The 24,921-nt window shown below is 38.5% G+C and overlaps 1 protein-coding gene across 1 annotated transcript in view; it reads left to right on the forward strand.

The window, feature by feature from the left end:
- The first annotated feature begins 10,217 nt into the window (after positions 1 to 10,217).
- Positions 10,218 to 24,921, forward strand: part of KIF14 (kinesin family member 14) — an 89,676-nt gene continuing 74,972 nt past the window's right edge. The window contains exons 1-7 of the mRNA XM_065409804.1: positions 10,218 to 11,374; positions 12,083 to 12,337; positions 15,729 to 15,816; positions 20,786 to 20,884; positions 22,935 to 22,987; positions 23,445 to 23,475; positions 24,069 to 24,176. Of these exons, the coding sequence (XP_065265876.1) occupies positions 10,218 to 11,374; positions 12,083 to 12,337; positions 15,729 to 15,816; positions 20,786 to 20,884; positions 22,935 to 22,987; positions 23,445 to 23,475; positions 24,069 to 24,176 (1,791 nt within the window). The remainder of the gene's footprint in view (positions 11,375 to 12,082; positions 12,338 to 15,728; positions 15,817 to 20,785; positions 20,885 to 22,934; positions 22,988 to 23,444; positions 23,476 to 24,068; positions 24,177 to 24,921) is intronic.

The raw sequence follows: 24,921 nt of genomic DNA on the forward strand, positions 1-24,921 counted from the left end.
AATGCGTTAATTAAATCTGTGACTGAACTCCCTGGGGGAGAATTGTATGTACCCTGCTGTTTTACCCACATTCTGCCATATATTTCATGTTATAGTAGTCTCTGATAATGACCCAGCACATGTTAATTTTAAGAACACTTTCACTGCTGATCTGACAAAACGCAAAGAAAGTACAAATATGAGATTTCTAAAGATAGCTATGGCACTGGACCCAAGTTTTAAGAATCTGAAGTGCCTTCCGAAATCTGAGAGGGACGGGGTGTGGAGCATGCTTTCAGTTGTCTTAAAAGAGCAATACTCAGATGCGGAAACTACAGAACTTGAACCACCAAAAAAGAAAATCAACCTTCTGCTGGTGGCATCTGACTCAGAGGATGAAAATGAAGATGCGTTGGTCCACACTGCTTTGGATTGTTATCGAGCAGAACCTGTCATCAGCATGGACATATGTCCCCTGAAATGGTGGTTGAAGCATGTAGGGACATATGAATCTTTAGCGCATCTGGCATGTAAATATCTTGCAATGCCAGCTACAACAGTGCCATGAGAATGCCTGTTCTCACTTTCAGGTGACATTGTAAACAAGAAGTGGGCAGCATTATCTCCTGCAAATGTAAACAAACTTGTTTGTCTGCGCGATTGGCTGAACAAGAACTAGGACTGAGTGGACTTGTAGGTTCTAAAGTTTTACATTTTTATTTTTGAATGCATTTTTTTGTACATAATTCTACACCTGTAAGTTCAACGTTCCTGATAGAGATTGCACTACAGTACTTAGGTGAATTGAAAAATACTATTCTTTTTTACAGTGCAAATATTTGTAATCAAAAATAAATATAAAGTGAGCAGTGTACACTTTGTATTCTGTTTTGTACTTGAAGTCAATATATTTGGAAATGAAGAAAACATTGAAAATATTTAAATAAATGGTATTCTGTTATTGTTTAACAGTGTGATTAATCGTGATTAATTTTTTTAAATGCTTGACAGCCATAAAAAAAAAAACACACACACACCAGAATCAGATAGATCATGCAAGGAAGCAGTTTTCAAATGCTCTTGATCTCAACAGGATTGAATCTTGTGCTCTAGGCTCTGATCCTGCATACTCTTAAAGAAATGCTTACATTTAAGCACAGTATTCTCATTGGCCAAATCCTTAATTTGTGTAAATTTTTGTAGGTGTATTAAAGCAATGGAGTTTGACAGTTTACACCAGCTGGGGATGTTGACTTCAAGAGCACTACATATGTACTTAAAATTTAGCATGTGCATAACTGTTTGACGGCTTGGTGTCCCATATGCTAAAACTATTTCTAGACATTCTATCAACAAAGCCTTTTAATTCCCTTCAATAAAAACCCTATCAATTTAACATTTTAAATTTATGTTCTGTATATTGCCGAAGCCCTGCAGTGTCTTTTAAAAACTAAGCTCATTACAGAATAAAGTACCATCTTCCCATCATTAATGAAATTTCAGGAGAGAAGAGTCCATTTTTATCCATCCTATTTTATAAAAACACAACTCTTATCCAACTCAGGCATTTTTTCTGAGTGAGTCAGACTACAGAATGAATGTTGAATTAGGAAAATTGAAGTCTTATGTAAACTTGTATTGGCATGTGGATGGGTGTGGAATTATACAGTACATGAAAACAGAGGTTTATGGAAATATGCCTTTTTCCTCTGGAAAGACAACACATTTGCTACGTAGGCAGATCTTTATTTAGTAGCTGCATTCCTACTAAAGTAACCCACTGGTGGTAGAAGATAAGTAAAATGTAAGTTGTTTTGTGTTTTTATATATAATAATATATATATTATTTGGTTTGCAAGTGTTATGCAGACAAAACTACACATGATCGTTTCAGGGGGCAAGACAAAGATGCCACATTTATTATGATAACACAGTTTGATTTATGACTAATACCTACACACACACATCCATCAGATGTTCTGCAGCTGCTGTATAGTTACCAGTCCTGAACATAGCTTGAGTCCATGGCTTGATGTTGCAGCTTGGGTTCGTAGCTTGTGGTGGCTAACTGGCCAGGAAAGCCGGGCACAAGGAAGGGCTGGGTCTGCCCTTCCATTGTTGGCAGCCAAACATTACCCTCCCAAAGTCTTCCATCTCACCCATCCTTTTTGTAGGCTTTAGTTTGAATCCACAGTCTATAGGTCTTGCTGTGTCACGCTGCCTCTGGGTTCGGTGTGACTGATCACCCGTCAATTGCAGACGGGACTTTCAGCCTCCGACCTGGCTTTGATCTTCCTTCTATTGTACCTTTGTTCTTTTCTCTTTAGGGTGGGCTCTTCTTACTTTGTTAGGGCTGTTGTCCGCATCTTCAGCTGTTGGTGTTTGAACTCTATTTCATCAGGACAGGCTGGGGCTGGAGGTTGATTCCATCATCCATACATACCTCATTCACACATCTAAACTAATAAGATTTATCAGGGTTTTGCAAAAATGAAGGTTACAGCAAGCTTTTACAAAATGGAGTAAGCATTTTAAAATGGAGTTTGAATTACAATATGGCGAACAGTGTAGTGTAGTGAATGGCAAACAGTGAACAGAAGTTACAATACTGAAACAGTGCAAGTCTGAGTGATTTAAGCAGGAATTGGATTGACAGTGAAACTTACAAGGGCAACTGGCTGAACAGCTATGGCTCTTAACAAGCATCTTAATTGTCAATTAGCCAGTTAGTTGGGTAACCGGTTTTTATGAATGAATGTTGTTTCATTCATAAAACTTTACTTATGAAGTTACATTAATAAAGTGAACAATTAAAAACAATTTCATTCATCAGTTCTACACAAGCCTCTGGACACATGTAAAACACAATTAAAAATAAAGTTGATAAAAGCAAAAAACAAACCTACATAAAACCTGTTTCACACTGACCACAGCTCACTCCATGTCATCCCATCAGCCCACGACCGGAATAAATAGAGCATTGTACTATACCCTGAATCTCAAAAGATTGGCTTTTTCAGACCTATCCTGGAAACAAATTTAGATACAGCCTTCCCTCCAGGCCACTGCAATTCAAATCTAAGATCTGTTAGCAGAAAGTGCTCCCACTGATCTTAATTGAGATGATAAAGAGGGAGAGTGATCTCAGAAATTACCAGCAGCTACATTATATAGTGCTTTATTGAGAACATAGCACCTTAAATTGCGACTGGAGACTAACTGGAAGCCATTGCAGCCTCTGGTGATAAGGTGACCCATGTTCCATGTCCATCCTAACACAGCTATCTAAAACTTCTGGATGGTCTTCAAGGAAATCCCAGACAATAATCCAATATGGAATTCAGAAAGGCATGGGTTCCTTTTTATGTGGTATGCAAAAAAACAGAGGAACATGTCTTCCTCACTCCTGTATCCCCTGAAATACTGTAAAGAACCTTTTCTTAGTGGACCTCTAAAACAGGAGTTACAGAGCAGCATAATGGAGGTAAGGGGTTATTGTCCACATGTTTCACCAGCTGGCCATCTTGACCTGCTATAGATGTTGCTCCTAGGCACTGCTTCTGTGTTATTTATTCCTATTCATATATCAGTAGTTCTCTAATTTATAGTATGAATCGCTTCTTAACATAAGTTGTCTTGCGGACAATCTCCCATTCATAACATAACATCCCTGTGGCAACAAGAGCATCATTAGGAAATAATCATTTATCTCTCTTTAGTGCATTAAATGTTTTGTCCTTTTTGAAGAAAGTTGTCATTCTCTGTTTCTGCTCTATTTCATCTCCCCCACTAATCTATTCCATTCGTCTCATCTCAAAACAAAAACAGCTGTTATATGATCACCAGTGGTCCACGGACCACAGTTTAGGAAATTCAGAAGCGGTGCCCTCTTCAGGTTAACAGCCAGAATACCAATACATTATCAGTACTGCTTTTGTCTTGTATGAGGTTGTTTATATGAGGACATTAATTAATCCAGGAAAATTAATCCAAATTAACTAAAGGTGTGAATTTGAAGTGGATTAGTGAAACCACATTAACCCAGTGTGAACATCCTCATTCAGAATTAAAGTGACCTTAATTCAATTCCAGAGTCAATTAAACTAAACCAAATTAAGGCCACTAATTCTGAACAACAGGGATTTAATGTAGTTTAATTAACCCATTTCAAATTCACATCTTTAGTTAATTCAAATTAACTTTCCTGGATGTTCTCATGTAGACAAGATCTTTGTGAATGTGCATATGCACGTACTGGAAATGACACAGCACTCTCTGCACTTAGCAGAATTTAACCCTTCCAAGTTTGAATGCTATATTTACATTTTAAATTATTTTCCATTTAATCAGTGCCAAATGCTAATATTTATGCTAAAATAATGTATTTAATATTTCATCCTGATTTGTACTATGTTCCAGATACTGCTGGCATTCCTTTGTTAACATAGTTTGATTAAGATGAGGAAAACAGTCATGTCTTGTTTTACTTTGCTGCTGCTTCTGAACTTTATCTTTCCTTTTGTCTCCCTCTGCTGGAATATTTTTACCTTTCCTCATATTTTAGTTTGGCTGATGTACAATATTTCTGAATACCAGCTGTTTTGTTTTACCTGCCCTGTAACAGAGCTGAATGCTTTAAGACCTGCTGGAAAACTACTGAGAACATATAAGATTATGAGACTGATGGATATTCTGATAACCTAAACAGCTAACAGTATTTTTCCAGTAAAGAACGTGGGGTGGGGTGGGGTATTGTACTTGCATGTAGCATGTGTAGAACACAGCTTTACTATCCTGTTTTTAGGGTTATTTTCTGTGGAAAATTTTTGTGAAAATAATTGATAATTTTGCTCAATATATAAAGCAATAACTAAATTTAAAAAAAACCCTGGATTATAACGTTTTCTTAATGTAGAGAAAGAGCAGAGTAGTTGAAGGGTTATTAATCTTAACTGAGATAAATGATATGATTTGTTTTGTCCCCCAATTGTTGGCCAGACATCAGATCAGACAAACGCCATACCCCATCTGGTGGCTTATCCTAAAGCCAAATATTAAACGAAGATCCTTGTGGTCTGAAGGAAGCAGCTCTATTTATCTGAGCCAAAAGAAATCTTTGGACGATTGATTCAGTTTGAGCTGAACTAGGTTTGCCTCAGCTGGAAGTTGCCTCTTCATCTCTTATGGGAAGTAACTGATATATGACAATGACTTTATATTGTCAAAATGATTTCACTGGAGCTCTCTGAAGAAAATGTTATGTAGTCCATCAAGCCTGGCAAAGACTCAGTTTGAATTGTATGGCATTTAAGAAAAGGGAATTTGCAACCAGTAATAGGATTATTGATTAATTGATCAATAGGATTATTTCCCAGATATGGGAAAAAGCAAAAACACACCACTGAGTTCACTTGGAAGGGAAGGATAGAATCTTTCAACAGAGAAGGTATCAGTTAAATTGGTACAGTATATACTATATTAAATGTTAAGGCTATGACATTAACTCAGAAAGTCCTTCCTTTTGTGGATGAATATCTTATCCATAATTTCAATGTATATATTTAATTATTTTGGTTTTTTTTAAAGTATAAGATTCAAATCTGACTACTTTTTATCTTATAGGTAGTGCAAAATCTTAGTAACGTTTATGATATTTTTCTTAAAATCAGCTGGAAGGTAGCAGAAGTAATCTTTGACCACTCAGAAATTATCTATTGCCTAAAAAAACAACAAGGAGTACAGTGGCACCTGAAAGACTAACAGATTTATTTGGGCATAAGCTTTTGTGGGTAAAAAAACCTCACTTCTTCTGACGTATTGCCTAACCATTTGTACATGCTCTGAATGCTCTTGGCCACTGGTTTTAAGGTCTCAGCCATTTGCAATTTTTTTACACACATGGCTTTATGAATCACAGTGGTGCAACAGCACAGGCATTCAGTGGCTAGTTATAAATGAAGTATCAACTATCTTAATCAGCAACTCAACCTAGCAACTAATAATTGATTTCTTATAGGCTTTGTAGCACAGTGAGGGCCTAAGGACAGATCTGAAAGAGAAGGCTCTGGCTTTAGGGGGCCAGCTCAGAGAGGGTATTTAATGTGTACAGGGCAGCATGGAAGAAGGTGCCAACATTTTGTGAGTAGCTGAAAATGGTGCTGAGCAGGGTAGATGGGAGAGGTGATAAGAGCCAAGTAAGGCAAGGACACGTTCAGGAGGGGAACCTTCTCCCAGCTTCCAAAGGGCTCGTTGGAAAAAAAAGTGAGAACAAATATTCAAAGCAAATTCTTAGTTGCTTGAGGGTGCCCTGCCTCTCTTGCGTAAACCTTGCAGGATGCGGAGGAGGGTTTCACCTGCATTCCCTCGGGAGGCCAGTTGCTTCCGCGCGCGAGATCATTTTGTCACGATGCCAGGGTCTCCCCTTGGGAAGAGCAGGAAATTCGGGCAGGAGGATTCCCTGGGGACAGGCATTGGCGCGCTTGGGAGCCTCCCTCATTGGGGCCGGCAATGATCTTCCCGCTCCTCAGACCAGAGCATAAGCGACCAGGCCGCTGCTGCAGGGAAGACTGTTCCCCAGACAACTCCTAGGGCCCGCCCCGGCCGTGCTGCGTATGACGCGACCAGCGCTGTAGCCAATCGTGGGCGGCGCGGCGCATTCGAACAGGGCGCTGGAGGGCGGCGGCCGCTGGTGCGTTTGCCTGGGGGCAGGTAAGTGAGGCCGCTTTGGGGAGCCCGGGGGCGGGCTAGTTCCCCAGTAGAAATGCCCTGCTCGCGTTCTCCCCTCCCCCCCGCATTAGCCCCCGGAAATGGGGTAGCCCGGGGGCTGTTCGCCCTGCTTCCACCCTCCCAAGCCGGGGCCCTTCTCCAGTGATGAGGGGGCTACGAGGTGTTAGTGGAATAGATTCCCCCTGTTGATCAGGGAAAGTACGGTCATTCGTGCCTGCTTTGAATGCCTCGGGGCCCTGCTAACTGTCCCCTGACACACCCGGCCAGGTGCAGGGCAACGGCCTCGAGGTCCTGGTGGGGCCCTGCTTTGCCGAGCCCGCGCTCAGTGCATAGGACACCCCGTTAGCCCCCTGCAGCCGCAGCATCTACAAGTGCCCGGGGTCAGCCCTGGGCTGCTGCCTTGGGACTGCCCTTCCAGAGAGCTCTGCCTTCTAAAAGAGGGCTCCAAACGGACCCACCTGAGATCTCGCCGTGCCTCTCAATACAGCTGGATAATGGGTTACCCTACCCGGAAAAACAGGAATGCAAGAAAGTTGTTTTAATATGGGTGAGAAGCTGTTGACTCCATTGAGACAGCTGTGAAGGGAGAAAGGGGTTGTTGCCTTGCCTTCCCAAGCCAAGTGCACTCAGCCAACAGAGTATTACATCTGTTGCCAGTATTGGGATCTTTATTTTGTTAAAATTACATTTGGGGAAGTATGGTAGTTTTGACATGTCCTGGCCAAACGTATCTTGACAAAATGAGTTCTAATACTGGGGATAGTTCATAGACTTGCACCACTGCATTTGTGCAGGGTTGGGGATGCAGTTGCATTTAGGGCATAAAAGTAAAAGTTTGTGACTTTAAAAAAAATTGTAACAAATTATCTGACAGGCTTTTTCTGAAGAGAATGGATTTGGTGGGTATAGTAATAGCTCATTGATCTCTTTAAGCTTTAACCTAATTTTGAACACTTGGATTTTATATCTAAACAAATAGTTCAGTTATAAATGTATATTTTCTTTATTACTTAACTTTCAAAAATTCATAAAATGAAGGCAGCTATAAACTGAGAGATTAATCTTGCTGCAGAAGTAATATTCCTTAAGTAGTTACATTATCTTTCTTGTTCCTATATAGTTGTAATTTGTATCTTCAATCTTAAGCATTTTTAAAGCCAAATCAAAATGAGATGAGGATAATTTAGAGACCATAGTAGTAAATGACCCAAAAGCATGTAACATAAGTCATTGCTCAAAGGGGACACTCCCGAATCTCTTTGTTGTGCAAACTCCAAATAATGTAGAAGTAGTTTCTTACATCAAGCTGATGGCTGGCTAATAGGTTTTGTTTTGGCATTTTACTCTCTTTCCAGCATTTGAGCTATATAAACTCTGCCCTGTAATTATGAAAAGTGCAGAACTGGAGAGAGAAATTAACTATAGGAAGAAAATTAAGATTTTTCTCACTATCAAATCCAAAACCAAAAAACATAGTTAAAAATGGATAGACTTTAAACTTCTTTTAGTCTCAACTAACACATGGCTCCCTGCTGTCATGTCAACCTTCTGCACTCTCTGTATGCAGCCTATCCATCTCAAAGATATATTAGCAATATATTTAGATGATAAAATACCCTTTGGCCTGTGTTGCTATGTAAAATGTCTGCAATTTTCAAAGGGACCTAAGGGAGTTAGGCATCCAGCTCATATTGACTTTTAATGGCAGTTGGGCACCTAAGATTGTTGGGCCTTTTTGAAATTCCAGGTGATGCATCTGGATGATCGAAGGCACTGTATACTCATATTACACCTAAAATGTTGCATAGTCGGGAGTGATACACATCTGAGTGTGTCTGATCTGTCAAATCTATGTGGGAACTTCTATCATGGATCCCAACACTATAGTGCTTGAGTGCCTCCTGAGTCTTAAAAAATAGAAAGCACAAGAAATGTCTCCCTTTGGCATCCTAGGAGAAATAGCTTGATTAGTTGAAGGTGTTTTTTTTTCTTCTCTGTTGTGTATGTGTGTGGGACATAGGGAGGGGGAAATAAACTATATAGATGAGTTCTGCATTTGATTCTGAACATAGTGTAGTTACTAGTGATTCTTAATTTTCCTGGTTGTCAATTTCAGTCTAGGTATAGTTCCTGTAAAAGATCTGCTTCCTACATTCACAGGCTTCCTCCTTTTGATTGATACTTTCATGGTTCCAGTGGAATTTAGATGTGGGAAATCATCATGATAGCTGGAGAGGCAGTTTCTTAGGTAGCTAGAGATAATTCCATGGAGGACTTTGAATATCAGGACAAGAGCCCTTGAATTGGATTTTCTTCAACTGGGAACTGGTGTAGAGAGTAGAGCAATGGGGTGACATGCCCATGGTGACCAATGTTACTAAGTTGGACTACTGCATTTTGTACCATCTGGAGCTTCTTTGGGATCTGTGCTTAATTTTTAGAATACATCTACACTACTGTTAGAGGTGTGATTGTAGCTCATGTAGTCGTACCCACAGTAGCTTTAATCTAGCTAACATGGCTAAGAACAGCTGTGAAGAAGTATGCCATGGGCTTCATAAGAAGTGGTGCCCTGGGTACCTACTCGTGTTCCTAGCCTGCACTGAAGCCTGCATCACTGCATCTTCCCTGCTATTTTTAGTGAACTAGCTAGTAGCTCTCAACCTTTCCAGACAACTGTGCCACTTTCAGGCATCTGATTTGTTACACCTCACTTAAAACCTACTTGCTTACAAAATCAGACATAAAAATACAAAGTGTAATAGCACACGATTACTGAAAAATTGCTTACTTTCTCCTTTTTACCATATAATTATAAAATAAATAATTTGGAATATAAATATTGTACTTACATTTCAGTGTATAGTATATAGAGCAGTAGAAACAAGTCATTGTATGAAAGTTTAGTTTGTACTGACTTTGCTAGTGGTTTTTATGTAGCCTGTTGTAAAACTAGGCAAATATCTAGATGAGTTGATGTACCCCTTGGAAGACCTCTGCATACCCCCAGGTGTACATGTACCCCTGGCTGAGAACCACTGAGCTAGATTAAAGCTGATGCAGGAATGCCTACATGAGCTTCAAATCATAACTCCGACTGCAGTGTAGACATTCTCTTAGACATGAATTGCAAAAATCACAATTGGTCACGAATGTGTGATTCACTGTGGCCAAACCTGCATCCAATAGGGTGAGGTTCAATATTGTGGCCAGTAGCATTTTAATCAAATGTGTGTGTTGTGTGTGAGGTAGAAGGGGGATATCATTTACTTTAAACATCAGACTGAATATATATTACCCAAGACAGGACTTGAATACATTGTAGTAAAAATAACTTGCATTCTTCAGGATAAAAATAAATGTTTGCTTTACTTTTACAGATTCCATGTAAAAGCTGGATGGTGGCTCACTCGATTGTAGAGAAGATAAAATTAAAAAATCAAGTTAATCTCTCAGGAGAAGCTTGGGTTGTATATTTTAAATCCTAAAATTAGAACGTGCTTGAAGCCAAAATGCCCATATACACAGTTCCTACTAGAAACCACACTGGTGTGCTTGGTGTTTCTTCTTTCCAAAAAAATCCTCCACAAAATATCTTTCCTAAAAGCAACAGGTTTGGACAGCAGCTTAAATCACAGGTACCAGAAAATGAAAAAGATAATTCACTGTCTCTTTCTCTGACTAAGACCAAAGAAATAAATAGGACCTATGTGATTTCTGCCTGTAAAAATGCAGGTGATACTTCAGTTACATTTAAACCCGAAGGTAGGTTAACTCTCCAGAGAAGAACTGGAGCAAGCAAAAATACCCCTTCTATTGATAAACAGTTGGAGGAGAACACAGCACAGGACATTGAAAATACCCAAACAGATGGAAGACTTACCCTGAAGCAACGTTTGGGGACTGGATCAATAGAGAAACATAAAACAAACAAGAACAGTGAACCTGGGATAGAAAATAGTGATTCTGTTGTTGCACAGACAAACAACAAAAATGTATTTCCACCAGGCATTAGTACTAATAACACCCATTACATTAAATCTAGTACTCAGTTAGTTGAAGGTCAGATGAATGAAAAGAGATGCTCTGATCTGAAAAATAAAGATTCCCTTGCTAATCTTAATGGTTCAAGTGGAAATGGGAATAGTAAATGTTTGAAATATAGGACAACTATTGCTGATGCCAAAATTCAAAATGACGTTCCTAGATCAGCACATTTAATAGCAACAAAACTTGTTAACAGGACCCCAGGGGTAAAGCTGAATGAAAAAGATAATTTTAATGAACTGACTGGAAAGGAAAGGATACAAAATTCAGTTGCTAAATATGGCAGTTTGGAAAGACAAAGAACACCTAGGAAAGGTGGTACAACAGAAGGAATAAAGGCTACACCAATGCGTGGCACTCTTCAGGATGCCAAAAGTCCAGCTACGTCTACTCTTAAGAACAGGACACCTTGTCTTCAAGTTATACAGAAAAAGAACACCAATGCATCCAACTCTTTGTCCATAAGTAGAAGTGCCAGGGCAGAAGGGAGTCAGATATTTATGCGACCTGCTGCACTTAAACTAGAAACTGTAGCTCAGAACACTTGCACAGAGGAAAATCCTCTCAAAGTAGAAAACAGTAAAGTGACTGTGGCTGTGCGAGTAAGGCCCTTCAGTGACAGGTTAGTAATCAACTGTTTTCAGAGATTGATTTAAACAGTTTAAAATAGTTTCTACAGTATATGTTCAATAGAATCGTTATTATCTTGGTAGAAGCAATGTAATATAATTTTTAATTTGTTAGTAATGTTTAATTGTTAATGTTTCCTGAATCATTTCAGTTGGTCGTCTAGGCAAAGAGTTACAGTGCATGGTTAGAAAGGATGTAGCAAGTATTTTATTTGACCATATTAAAAATCTTCAGCTTTATTTTAAAGTCAACCTTTCATTTTGGTGTAGGTCTATTTTATACACTGAGCTGAATTATATGTATGGTATCATAAACATTTTTATACATATCAAGTAGGCAGCATGGTCCTTCTATTAAAGATGTTCATTCTCTTGACATATAATGTATGTGAAAAGATCTGATTTCTTTCTAAATAAAGAAAAAAGCTTTAAGAAGCACGTTGATGTAGTTAAGGCTAGGATGGGAAACCACTGGTAGAAAATGTTATAGGTCACTGCTCCATGTAAAAGCCTTAGGTTTATTTTTTTTTCTGCAAAATTAAGCTGTTCTTTATTAGATGATAATGTTCTACATAAATGTAAAACACCTTTGCTCTTAAGAAAATAATTGATCACAAAATGTGATTGAGTTGACCACCATAACATAACTTTGCTTTTAATGTTACATTTATCTGTAAAGTTTGTTTCTGTGTCTTATTCAGAGAGAGAAAAGAAAAAGCATTACAGGTGGTCTCCATGAGTGGCCTGGAGACAGTTGTGCGACATCCAGAAACAAAACAAGTGTACGACTTCATTTATGACTTTTCATTCTGGTCTTTTGACCACTGTCATCCTAACTTTGCTAGCCAGGAGACGGTATATAAGGCATTGGCAGTACCGCTCCTAGAAAGAGCCTTTGAGGGATACAACACCTGTCTTTTTGCTTATGGACAGACTGGTTCTGGAAAATCATATACGTAAGTTACATTGTAAATGTTATAATTTGGAAACGTTTCTGTTGGAGCTGAATTTATAAGTCACCTGGATTTGCTAAAAGAGACGTAATTTAAATTGGCTTGTAAATGATTGACTTGTTAAGCTTTTGAAAATCTGCTTTAAATGTAACACTTTTAATAGAAATTAAGATAATCAGAGCTGGACAAATACTATTAATTGAATACATTATTATGCTATTATATCAAGAGCTATGCTACTTCCATTGTTTGATCTAATGAATTCAAGTCTGAGGCACTGGCTTCAGCTAAAGTATTATTAACATTGTTTGGCTGGGCAATATTGAGAAAACCGTACTGAAAAAAATGTCATCTTAAAAGCAGTAACAAATGTTTGCCAGACGCTGGGAATGAGCGATGGGATGGATCACTTGATGATTACCTGTTCTGTTCATTCCCTCTGGGGCACCTGGCACTGGCTACTGTCGGAAGACAGGATACTGGGCTAGATGAACCTTTGGTCTCACACAGTAGGGCCATACTTATGTTCTTAAATGTATGTCTTCTAAGGATCTTTGATTTGAATTCCAGTGTTGTATATGTGTAATAAAATCAAATACGTATCAATGTGCCTAGAGGATATTAATAGCACTTGGCAGGCAGCTTTATCAAACCCACATAGGCTTTTGTCCAGAAATGCCTCGAACCCCAAAAGATTCTTCTTTACATAGTAACTTGGCTCCTAGTGAAGTTAATGGGAACTTTTAGATTAAGGTTAAGGCTGAGTGCTTCTGAAAATCCCACCCTTTTTGTTTATCGTAGTTTGTCAATTTTTGGTGAAATTGACATCATAGTGAGTATGGTGCTTATTAAAAAAGCCTTATAAGCAGAAATAGTTATGGCTATAGTTTCTCAGGAATGAAAGGAAGGAATGTTTTAAGGTGATCTTAGTCTTTTTAAAAAACAATCCCCCCCCCCCCCCCAATATTTAATCTAAAGAAAGTCAATGGGAATTTTATTTTAAAAAGACATCTTCAACTTGAAATCTAGTCAATTTAAAAAAAAAAAGTTTCACAAATGTATCTCCCACTGACTTCCTCAGCCCATTTTTGTGGTTTTACAGTCAAACGTTAGGCTGTCTTCACTAGAAATGCTGCAACTGCACCCCTATAGTACTTCAGTGTGGACACTTGCTACAGTGACGGGAGGGGTTTTCCTGTCACTGCAGTTAATCGACCTCCCCAAGAGATGATAGCTTGGTGAACAGAAGAATTCTTCTGTTGACCTAGCACTGTCTATAATGGGGGTTAGGTCACCTTAACTTTTAGTGTAGTCCTGGTCTTAGTCTATGCAAAGTTTTGGCAACATAGTTATATTGGCTAGGGACTGTTTTTTGTTTTTCTACACTCTCTTAGCAAAACCCCTGGTGTAGATGCAACTCAGTGTAGATGCAAAAAAATTACTACTGTTGGCGCATGCTGCATCTACAGTAGAGGCTCTGCTGAGATTGCTGATCTGGCTATACTGGCATAGCTAGATCAGCAAAGCATTTGTAGTGTAAACAAGCCTCAAGTTTGCCTAACTATTTTTCTTTTTTTGGAAAGTATTTTTACTGTCTTTAACAACCAATTCTTCTCCCAACACCCACACATCAAGCAAGGGAAATGGACTACAAGGAAAGAGTAAAAGTGACTATATGCAAAGTACACCTCTACCCCGATAGAATACGACCCGATATAACACGAATTTGGATATAACGCGGTAAAGCAGCGGGGAGCCCCGAGCCCTTTAAATCCCCGCCTGAGCCCCGCTGCCAGAGCTCCGGCGGTGATTTAAAGGGCCTGGGGCTCCGAGCAGCAGCTGGAACACCGGGCCCTTTAAATCCCCGCCGGGGCTCTGGCAGCCGGGCTCAGGCGCTGATTTAAAGGGCCAGAGGCTCCAGCCGCTGTGGGGAGCCCCGGGCCCTTTAAATCCCTGCCTGAGCCCCGCTGCTGGAGCTCTGGCAGTGATTTAAAGGGCCCGGGGCTCCCAGCAGCCCTTTAAATCACTGCCGGGGAAGCCGGTCCAGTCCGGCACGGCGTACCGGCCTGAACCCGATATAACACGGTCTCACCTATAAGGAGGTGAGATTTTTTGGCTCCCGAGGACCGCGTTATATCAGGGTAGAGGTGTACTGCCAAATGCACAAAGTAAACAAATGGGGGGGAAAGATAATTTTTCCTCTAAACTTTTCCTGTTATAATTATCTTGAGCTGTTATTTGCAAAAGTTGTAACTGAATATATTTAGAGAGAAGTGTATTTTTTAAATTTTTGTCATTCTTTTGAAATCCTAATTTTGACATGCAGTATTTAGTAAAGGTGGACTAAAACACACATTCAATACTTTCTATAGTATAAAATGGTCATATTTGTAGCATCCTTCTTAAAAGCTTAAAAATGACTTGTTCTCTCCCAACTTTGTCATTTTTCTCTCTGGCAAACATTGATTTGTACCTCTCTGTAATCGGCTTCACAGTTCTCAGACGTTGGCACAACACTTGTGCAGGGTTTTGATTAATTTGATTCCTCTATTGCATAGCTCTTTACTAGAAGTACACAAGACGCTGTACTTTCTACTTGAACAATGGCTATTCTATGTGATTTTTTTTTTTTTAAACAAGTTTTTCAGTAGCTGTGTAGGGGAGGAGAATGAAGAGGATAGTACTCATTTTCATGTTAAACTAGGTCACATTTTACAGCATTTTAATGTTTGACATAAACTAGTACTGTGCTGGGATTATAGTTTCAGCACAGATTTCTTTATACTACTGCAGCTATTAATGTAAACATTTACCAGCTGAGTTAATGTCTATTTTTTTCAAATTGAAACTGAAATTAAATTGAACTAAAGATGCAAAACTCAAATCAAGAGGGGTACGAACTGGAGATAATGACGTGATTAGTATAGGAACAACTATGCCAGATTTATTTTTGAACAAACTGGTGATTTTCAAGTGAATTGGCCTCTATGCATTGCGCTTTTTTTTTTTTTTTTTAAATAAATTTTGGTATGCTTTGAAATGTGTTAAGTATGACTTGTTCATAAAATTAGTAGTATTGAGTTCAAGAAGTTGGACTGGTAGACAGGACTTGAAAGGGAGGCCCATAAACATCAATTTGGAATCTGGGGATAAATTGGTTTGTATACACCAGATCAGGTGAAAGGTCAGGTATTGATAACTTTTTTTTTTTCTGATCCTTAAATGTCTCTGATTTATTTCTATAATTAAGTATTTGTATAATTTAGAAATGCATCTGGGATTTGAACTGTAATATGGTCTTAACTACAACATGATTAATATTTACATTAGGCAGATAAATGTAAACATCTTCTAAAAAACAAGTGTGTGTGTACACATTCTTTTGTAATTACAGGATGATGGGATTTGGTGAAGAACTAGGAATAATTCCAAGATTTTGTGAAGATCTTTTTACTCAGATAGCACAAATGGACACACAGCAGGTATTGTGTCAGAAAGCTTATTTCTATTGTGGCTGTATTGAATTAGAGTATATTGTTATCAAGGATTTTGATATTTATTCCTGTCATTCTACTCTTTAGTGCTATTTTACTTCCTCCTAGTTTCTGTACTCTGCTGCTGCTTTAAATTTTATTTTTGCTAGAACTGACAACCAATGTTCTCTAGACAATCCAAATCATATATTGTGCTATAGTCCCATATCAGGAATAATACAAATAGCAATATGTACATACTGTTGGTGCTGTACCAAAAGGCTATGTGGTTTTTTATATATACTTTTTATATTTAAAAGATAAAAATTTACAGAAAGAAGGGTAAATAAAAATCCTAGCACATCTGGTGGTGATGTATACAAATGAAACTCAAAAATTAAATAAAACCTGCCTAATGGTAGCTATTTTTACTCTATTTAAAAACAAACACTCCTCCTCTCAACTTTTCTGATTCTAAAATTTTGAGAGATTTAAGAGATCCCCAGTGTAAATGGCAGTGGTTATTCTGGGTTTCCCTCTCACTAGTCTTGGCAATGTCTTACTATTGGACAAGTCTGCACTGTATAGCGGCCTTTTTGTTTACTCAGAGCACAGCTTATTTAATGTCAAGACCTCAGTTTTCTTGTTATGGTATGTGCAATCCTTTCCTAACTTAATGAATGTAAGCCCTTCTTCATTAAAATTATTACAACAATTACTTTTGGGATAAACATGGGTGAGTATAATATGAAAAAAGGAAACCATGAAAAAGAACCAAAGTCTGAACAATTAGATGAACTGTCTCTGGTTATATTAAAATTATTGTGAAGTCATCTTTTAGTTCACATAAAGCTCCAGGATTACTTAAGAACAATCTTTTAGACCTGATCGCTACACGATTTTTGTATCAGTGTATGTGACTCTTTTACAAAAATAGTTATACTGACACAACCCCTAGAGTGGATGCAGTTATATCAGTGTAAAGGTGTCTCATACTGGAATATAGCTTATTCCCCTTCCCATATGGGAGTAGCTGTACGATATAATTGCATCCTCACTAATGGGGTTGTACCACTTTAGCTATTTGTATTATCATAGTGCCTAGGGGCCCTAGTTATGGAGCATTGTGCTAGGGCCTGTGCAAATGCAAAACATAAAGACCGAGAGCTTGCAACCTAAATATAAGACATCCGATGGATATAGACATACTAGCAGAGGAGTACAAGGAAACAGTGAGACAAGACTGGTCAGAATGATAGGCTGTGGTCTTGGTACACCAGCATCTTAACTATTGTCAAAATTTGTGTAGGTATCAAGACAAAAGAGCATTTAAAGGGGGTATTTCAAGGAGGATAAGTAAGTAGCTTTGTGGATGGGGGTGGGTTGGTTGTGAAGGGTCTTCAAAGTGAAAACAAGTAGCTTGTGTTTGATGTGATAGACGAGAGGGGAAGACAGTGGAGGGGTGTAAAAAGAGAGGTGACAGCATCAGAGTGCTGAGCTAGGATAGTGATGTTTGCAGCAGAATTCTAAATGGATATCAGTGGGGCAAGACTGCATTTCTCATATCCAGAGAAAAGGATGTTGTACTAATTGAGATGTGAGATGACAGCCTGGATGAGAGTTTTAGCATTGTGGATAGATGAGAGGCTATACTTAGAGATGTTATGCAGAAAGAATTGGCAAGATTGAGACATAGCCTGGTTGTGAAGACCTGAGAGAGGTCCAAGTCGAAGATGACACCCGGGGCATGGGCCTGATTGATAGGACAGGCAGGATGTTGGTGGTGTCTACAGTGATTGAGAATAAGAGCTTTGTTTAGCCATGTTGAACTTGATCTGACAGCTGGATATCCATGAGGAGAGATATCAGAGACAGGCCAAGATTTTAGTTTGGACAGAAGGAGACAGGCCTGTGGTTGAGAGACCTGAGGGTCATCAGCACAAAGATGCTGGTAGAACTTGTATTTACAGATGAGATTATCCAAAGAAAAGGTGTAGAGGGAGCAAAGGGGATGAAGTACAGAGTCCTGTGGGAACACAGAAAGTTGGAAGGGGGGGATGAGGGGCATCCTTCAAAGAACACACAGAAGGAGCAAATAGAGAGGTAGGAGAATAACAGGGAGAGTAAAGTTTCATAGAAGCCAACGCAGGACAAGACTTCAAGAAGAGCCTGGTTGGCTATGTCAAAGTCAGCTGACAGGTCAAGGAGAATGAGGATGGTGTACTGGTTCTGAGATTTGGCTAAGAAGAGGTAACGGGAGACTTTAGCGAGAGCAAGGTCAGCAGAGTATAGAAGGGAGAAGCCGGACTGAAGGTGGTATAGGATGGAATTGGAGAAGAGGAACTCCAGGCAGTGATTGTAGACAGTGTGTTAAATGAATTTACAGATGAAAGGAATGGTAGTTGGAAAGACAAGTGGGATTAAAGGTGTTTGGTTTTTTTAAGAAGGGAAAGACTAAAGCATGCTTGTATTGTGTAACTTTTGTGTTTAGACAAGCACTTACTTTTAGTTGATCTACTGAATCCACAGTTGGAAGAACATTCCATAAAGTCTCTAGGCCCTCAAGCCTGGATTCATTATCCAAAGGAAAAGTGGCAAAAAGTAGGGTCCCAAAGCACAGATAGAAACTTGGAGGACAAAGATAAAATGCAAGTTTTGTCCCAAAGTTTCTTTCAATACTCAAGTACATCAAATATGTTTTGGTACAGTAACTTGCATGGTCAAATGGAGACAGCCTTTCAGTTGTTTGAACTTCAGCGCCTCAAATCTGTCTTATACAGTTTATGGGTGATATCATCCTTCAGTATAATAACCTTCTCGATTTCTCAGGACAACAAATGGTTGTTTGTTTTTTGTTCCTCTGTGATACCTTGTTTGATTCTTTCAGGAAAGGATCACTAAATTATAATTGGAAAGTTCTTTAAATACTCCATATTGGAGCCTATGTTATAAACCCTAGAAGGCAACATTGTTACATTCGTTGCACTGGTGCTATGTAGAGTAACATATCAGGGGGGAGCTGTGTTAGTCTTTAAGGTGCCACCGGACTCCTCCCTGTTTTTGTGGATACAGACTAACAGATTTATTTGGGTATAAGCTTTCATGGGCAAAAACCCCACTTCTTCAGATGCATGGAGTGAAAATTACAGATGCACGTATTATTATACATTTGTAAGGTAACTCCCTTCTCTTCATGTATAATAATGCCTGCATCTGTAATTTTCACTCCATGCATCTGAAGAAGTGGGTTTTTTACCCACGAAAGCTTATGCCCAAATAAATCTGTTAGTCTTTAAGGTGCTACCAGACTCCTCGTTGTTTTTCTAGAGTAACCGTAGGTCATGCCAGCTGAAGAAAGCAGTTGCATATGCTGGAGTTTGTGGAAGAGCAAGACAGTCCCATTACTCCAAGTTAGCATGTTGGAAAGGATGCTGAAACTGAATTGTTTAGTGAGCCAAAAAGCATTTCAAGGAGAAAAATTGTGGTGTTCATGTGGAGAGGAACATTTATCAGATGGAGAGATCAACAAACAAGCTATGATCCAAACTGAAGAATCTGCAATTAGTTGGAAACAAGTATTACGGCTTCTATAATTTTGCTTTGGAATCTTTGTGAGGAAGTCTAGCAGAAGGGTCACCAGGGCTGTTGAGCAGGTTAAGACGCATTCAGACAATGGCTAATCTGTGTGTGGTGCTGAATGGTAATTTGGTATTGTGTATACCTATGCTATCTAGAGAGAAGGATGGATTGGGGTTTTGTTGGGTGATTATTATCACTAGAAGTTCTTCCAGAGATGTGCTTTTCTTGTTTCTATGGTTACTGGGATTCAGGTTTTGCTAAGAGTGAATTCCTAATAATTTGGTAGAGAGCGCTGTTTTTTGGTATTGTACTTCTTTTTTTACCAAGACCAGAGAGCTTGAGAGAGGACTGAGACAGCTAAATCTCACCTTGCTACAAATACAAGATGCAGTCCTTGGTAAGAATGGTATGGATGCTCCCTAGAAAGAACGTTTTGAATCTTTTCTTTAATTTATAAATCTGATTTTTGAGAAGATTATTGAAGGAGATATTAAATGTAAAACAGATGGACATCTGCCTTATTTTTACATCTTATTTGATGCTATTGTCCACATATGTAAAGATAAACTAGAGATCGAGAACATATAATTGTTTTCTTATAGGAAAGAAAAGGCTGCATACAAGTGTTTGATGACTAAATGTTGCTGACTATAAAATAGTGAAGGTAATTTTGAGTGAAGTTTATACAGAAAGGTTTTTGTTTAACTTGCTTAGAATTTCTTTATCTATTGCCAAAGTATTATTCAGCACATCAGCATACATAAATATATTGGTATTCACAGCTACGAAGCTTATAAATCATTTTGCTTTACTGTGAGGCACAGAAATTATAAAAGGTTTGTTAGGCATTGAGGAATCTAAGTAGTATATTACTCTTTATTGCTAAAGTCAGCAAGGGGTGAGTACTTTCATGGAGAAACCTCATTCAATAAATTAAGATAATTGTGGATACTAGTTATAACAATGCATGTCCCTTTTCTGAGACATGGTATAAAATCACCAAAGTGTGCCAGCTCCATCAGTCAGAATCTTTATTTCATGTATTGTATGTATCATACTGTGGAAACTTAGTCCATAAAAGAATATGGGACTCCTGCAGGAGTGAATAAAACATTTTTTTTATGTATTAAAAGCACAATGTTGACATTTCTGAGGGTGTGTTTTTTTTTTTTTTTTTTAAACATGACATTTCACAGCTGCGGAAATCAGTGGATAGACTTGTAATAAGTTTGTATACTTAAGATTTCTTGTCTAGGATCTTGCTGTTGGAAGATGACTTCAAAATGAAAGCTTGCAACGGTGGTGTAGAATACCTGCAGCTTCCATTAAATTTGTTGACTGGAAATGACAAAAAAAAGTCTGGTAGAATATTTGATTCATATAATTTTTTTTAAATTAGATTTTGTACCATCTTGAAATGAGCTATTTTGAAGTCTACAATGAGAAAATTCATGATTTGCTCATCTTTAAAGCTGAAAATGGACAAAAGAAACAACCTGTAAGTTACTACTCATAATATACACTCTTAATATACACCGCTACCTCGATATAACGCGACCCGATATAACATGAATTCAGATATAACGCGGTAAAGCAGTGCTCTGGGGTGGGTGGGGCTGCGCACTCCGGTGGATCAAAGCAAGTTCAATATAACGCGTTTTCACCTATAACGCGGTAAGATTTTTTTGGCTCCCGAGGACAGCGTTATATCGAAGTAGAGGTGTATCTGTCAATATACAAGATGTAGTGGCACCTGCCTTCTAACTGGAAGGATATGGTAAGCTTCCTGTCAGACAAGCTCGGAAGTAGTTGTATAGGTAGATCACGTAGCAACGTTGTTTTGTGATGTGCTCATTGCTTTCTTCTTGCTTGCTCATCTCCTAATATTTTACCTTATTATAAATGTTCCTACTAAATGAGTTACAGAGAAGATGGTACACACGTTGGACTGCTGTGAAGCATCTTTAGCTATGTACTCAGTGCCTAGAACTTATACTGGTATGAATTTTAAAAATACATTGATTTGCCAGTTTCAATAAAATACTGTCAAATTTTAAGATAGTTTTTAGATTCAAGGTTGTTAAATATTAACTGAGTAATATTTTGCAGACTAGATTTTATTTTTCTCCACTACTGCATGACCAAAACGTTTTCAGCGATAAAATGAACAAATATACACTGATTTTGGGGGTCTCTGTTCACCCAAATGCTGTTACTAATCTGTCTACCTTTCTGCTACTGATATTGATGCCACTGCATAGAAGAAGTTAAAAACAGAACCAAGGTTATTTCTAATTAAAGTAACATTGTGAGAAAGCTGGAATCTGCAGCTAGGGCTTTAATTTAATTTTGCCCATCAGTCTTCCAAGTGGAGGAATTTACTTTTTTGAGGATTGCTCTCTGAATATCTTCTTTGTAGGGAGGGTTGCCATCCCCCTAGGATGAGAGAGAAATCCTAGTGGAGAAAAGATACAGGTAATTTTCACCTTCATGTAGCTGGTCAAGATCAATCTTATTTTTCCCTTACCTAGAATTGACTTTGACTAGCTACACTGACGTAAAAACTACAGTGCCTTGCTTCCACTAGAATTTTACATCAAGATAGTTACCTTGATGTAAAAACACACCTCTTTGCAGTGAAGATGTAGCACTATGGAGTGGGGTTGGGGAAATCAGAACAGTGAAAGAACGTTTAGAAGGAAGCATTGGACAAACTGAGATCAAAGGGGAAAAACAAACAAGAGGACAATGCAAGATCTTGTGCTGCCTGTAAAAGCAGAAGATCGTAAACAGATATAAGAGAGAGAGTAAATTAAATGACAGGAGTGGGGAAAAAAACAAAATGAAGAGGAGAGGGAGATTACTAAACCAAGAAATGCTGAAGAGAAGAAAACACCCCCCCCCCCGCTCTCCACAATACACAGCATTTATTAGTGAAATGCATTCATTTATATTTAGCACTTCTTTTTTTTTATTCTAGTTCTCTGCAGAGCACCCTACAGCTCTATTAAATTGGGAGGGTTAGGTTGGACAGTGATTTTGGGAGAATATGTTTGCTGATGGACTCTGGCTAAATTTCTGTTGAGTCTTGGGCATGTAACTGAGTGTGTTGCAGGTATTTTTAAAACTTCAGTGTCAAAGCAGTAAAGAGCATTTATAGCAAATCCCAGTTATGAATTTTCCTCAATTTTGTTTTGTTTATACATTGTTACATCTTCGGTTCTATTTGGTAAGCAACAGTATATTCCAGTTTGTGACCTGTTTTGGCCTGGTTATTGTTGTAATTGAGAATTCTTTATTTTACCAGGATAACTGAAAATGGTTTTATTATTATTCTTGTAATGATGTTATTCTGGAGCATGCATTGAATTTTTTCGTAAGACCTTCCCCTACCCCCCCCAAAAAACCCTTCATACCATGACATGTAGAATAATAATTTTTCACTTCTATTTTCATTAGGTTTTTTTACTTCTAAGAGGTTGTTGCATAATTGTTATGACAAATTCATATATTTGAATAGCTTTTTCTTTTACAATTATTCTCAACAGCTCCGTGTAAGAGAACATCCAGTATTGGGGCCATATGTGGAAGACTTGACAGCGTAAGCCTTAACTATTGTCATTCTAGTAAATACATTGGCCTGATACGGCAATATGCTAGTTATTGTTCTTATGCCCTTGTGCAGTCCCATTGACTTAATAAAGGCTCTGCAGATGTAAAGGTCAACCCTAGCAGGATTGGGCAGGACCCTTTATTCTGCAAAGACTTGCACACGTGCTTAACTTTCTGAACTGTAAATAATCTCAATGAGGCCAGTGGAACTGCTCACAGTGAGTAAAGTTAAGCACATGTGCAAATCTTTGCAGAATCAAGGCCTGAGATCCTGCCCAATCTTGCTGGGGTAGACACTTAGGCTTGCATGGTGCCTTGATGAAGTTAGGCTTTAGTGTATGTATTTGTCTATAACTCAGTAAATTTTTTCAAAAATTAAACCACTAATGACTTTTGTAGAAACAAAATGAACTGGTTTGAACTAGAACTATTTATTTGTTTTATAGGAACATGGTCAGTTCTTATTCTGATATCCAGGTAAGATGATGATGATGAAGTTTTTAACTAATAAAAATCAGTCTTCTAATAGCTGTAAGTAAAAATCTTTCTTTTGCCTCATGACTGCTCCTTTCTTTACTCCTGAATGCTTGTTTTCAGTGATGATAAACATGAGCTTACAAAGCCTAGTCCGTTAGCCTATTACATCTTATCTGATCTTGCAGCTGACTACGTGTGGGCAGACCCTTGTGCCCATGTGAAGTTACTTGCAGGATCGGGGCCTAAACTCATTTTAATTTCTCATTTAAGCTTAGACAAAAGTAGTAGTGGTTCCATTTTTCCTTTTGCTAGCACCAGCGTCTCAAAAAGTTTGCCCCATTTTGGCCCCTGTGATTAGAGGTGGGGAAAAAATGTATCAATAATGCTCAAAACATTGATTAATGTTGGCATCCTACATAACTTACATCCCAAAAGTATTTTGTAGGCTACCAAAATTTTCTTTTTAGTGGCCCACACTACTGCCAATACCAGCATGTAGATACAGTATATTCATTTTGCAGAGCTCTTTAAACTTTTGTTAGCTGCTCACAGAATCCTTTCCTTAATATCCTGTCTCTTATCTCTATTATCAGAGTTGGCTTGAGCTAGGAAATAAACAGAGAGCAACTGCTGCCACAGGCATGAATGACAAGAGCTCTAGATCTCATTCTGTCTTCACCCTCGTGATGACACAGACAAAGGTATAGTGTGACTTTTTTTCTTTTTAATTATTGCAATAATGTAGTGGTGGAAAATTAAATTATCATGTGCTGCCTAGAAAAGAATGAAGTAGGGGAGGGTTGTGTTAAATATACTGGGCTGAATAAAGAAGTAGTAGTCTTGCTTTTTAAGTAGCCAGGTCTGGTTTATTTTCTATACTCGCAGTACTACTGTTTTTTTTTAAAAAGCACATTGTAAACATGTCTGAGTCATACTGTAAACTTTTCAGGACACTGCTTTTCTAATGTTTCTGCACTATATATACTTATTGTACTATACAAATATGTTCATGGTTCAGTTATAGCAAGGGGAGAAAATCCTATAATACACAGTTTTTAATGTTTATGTCCCAGTGATGTCTCCCACTTACCTGACCTGGGTCAGAGATAGGATAATGCAAAGTGTTCCAGGCACTGTTAAACGAGAAGCTACTGAAACACACCTGTGCACTCAGGTCAGTGGCACCTATCCCCAGCAGACATGAGCTCTGCTCTCCCCCCTATAATTTTGTACGTAGGAGACAGGCACCCTCCACAGAGAGACGAGGGTGGAGAAGGAGGCGAAGTAGATAGAGCTCTTCCCAAGTCTATGGGCCTCCAATTTTTTCCTCCCACAGATTTTTTTCCTGATTTTCCTCAGTTGCTGCCATCACCATACTTTGCTCTGTCTTCCCCATCAGGGCATGTATGTCAGTGTCCTTTTCACTCACCAGTGATTTAGTCTTGC

Source organism: Emys orbicularis, chromosome 8 (genome assembly GCF_028017835.1).
Source record: "Emys orbicularis isolate rEmyOrb1 chromosome 8, rEmyOrb1.hap1, whole genome shotgun sequence".
Lineage (NCBI taxonomy): Eukaryota > Metazoa > Chordata > Testudines > Emydidae > Emys > Emys orbicularis.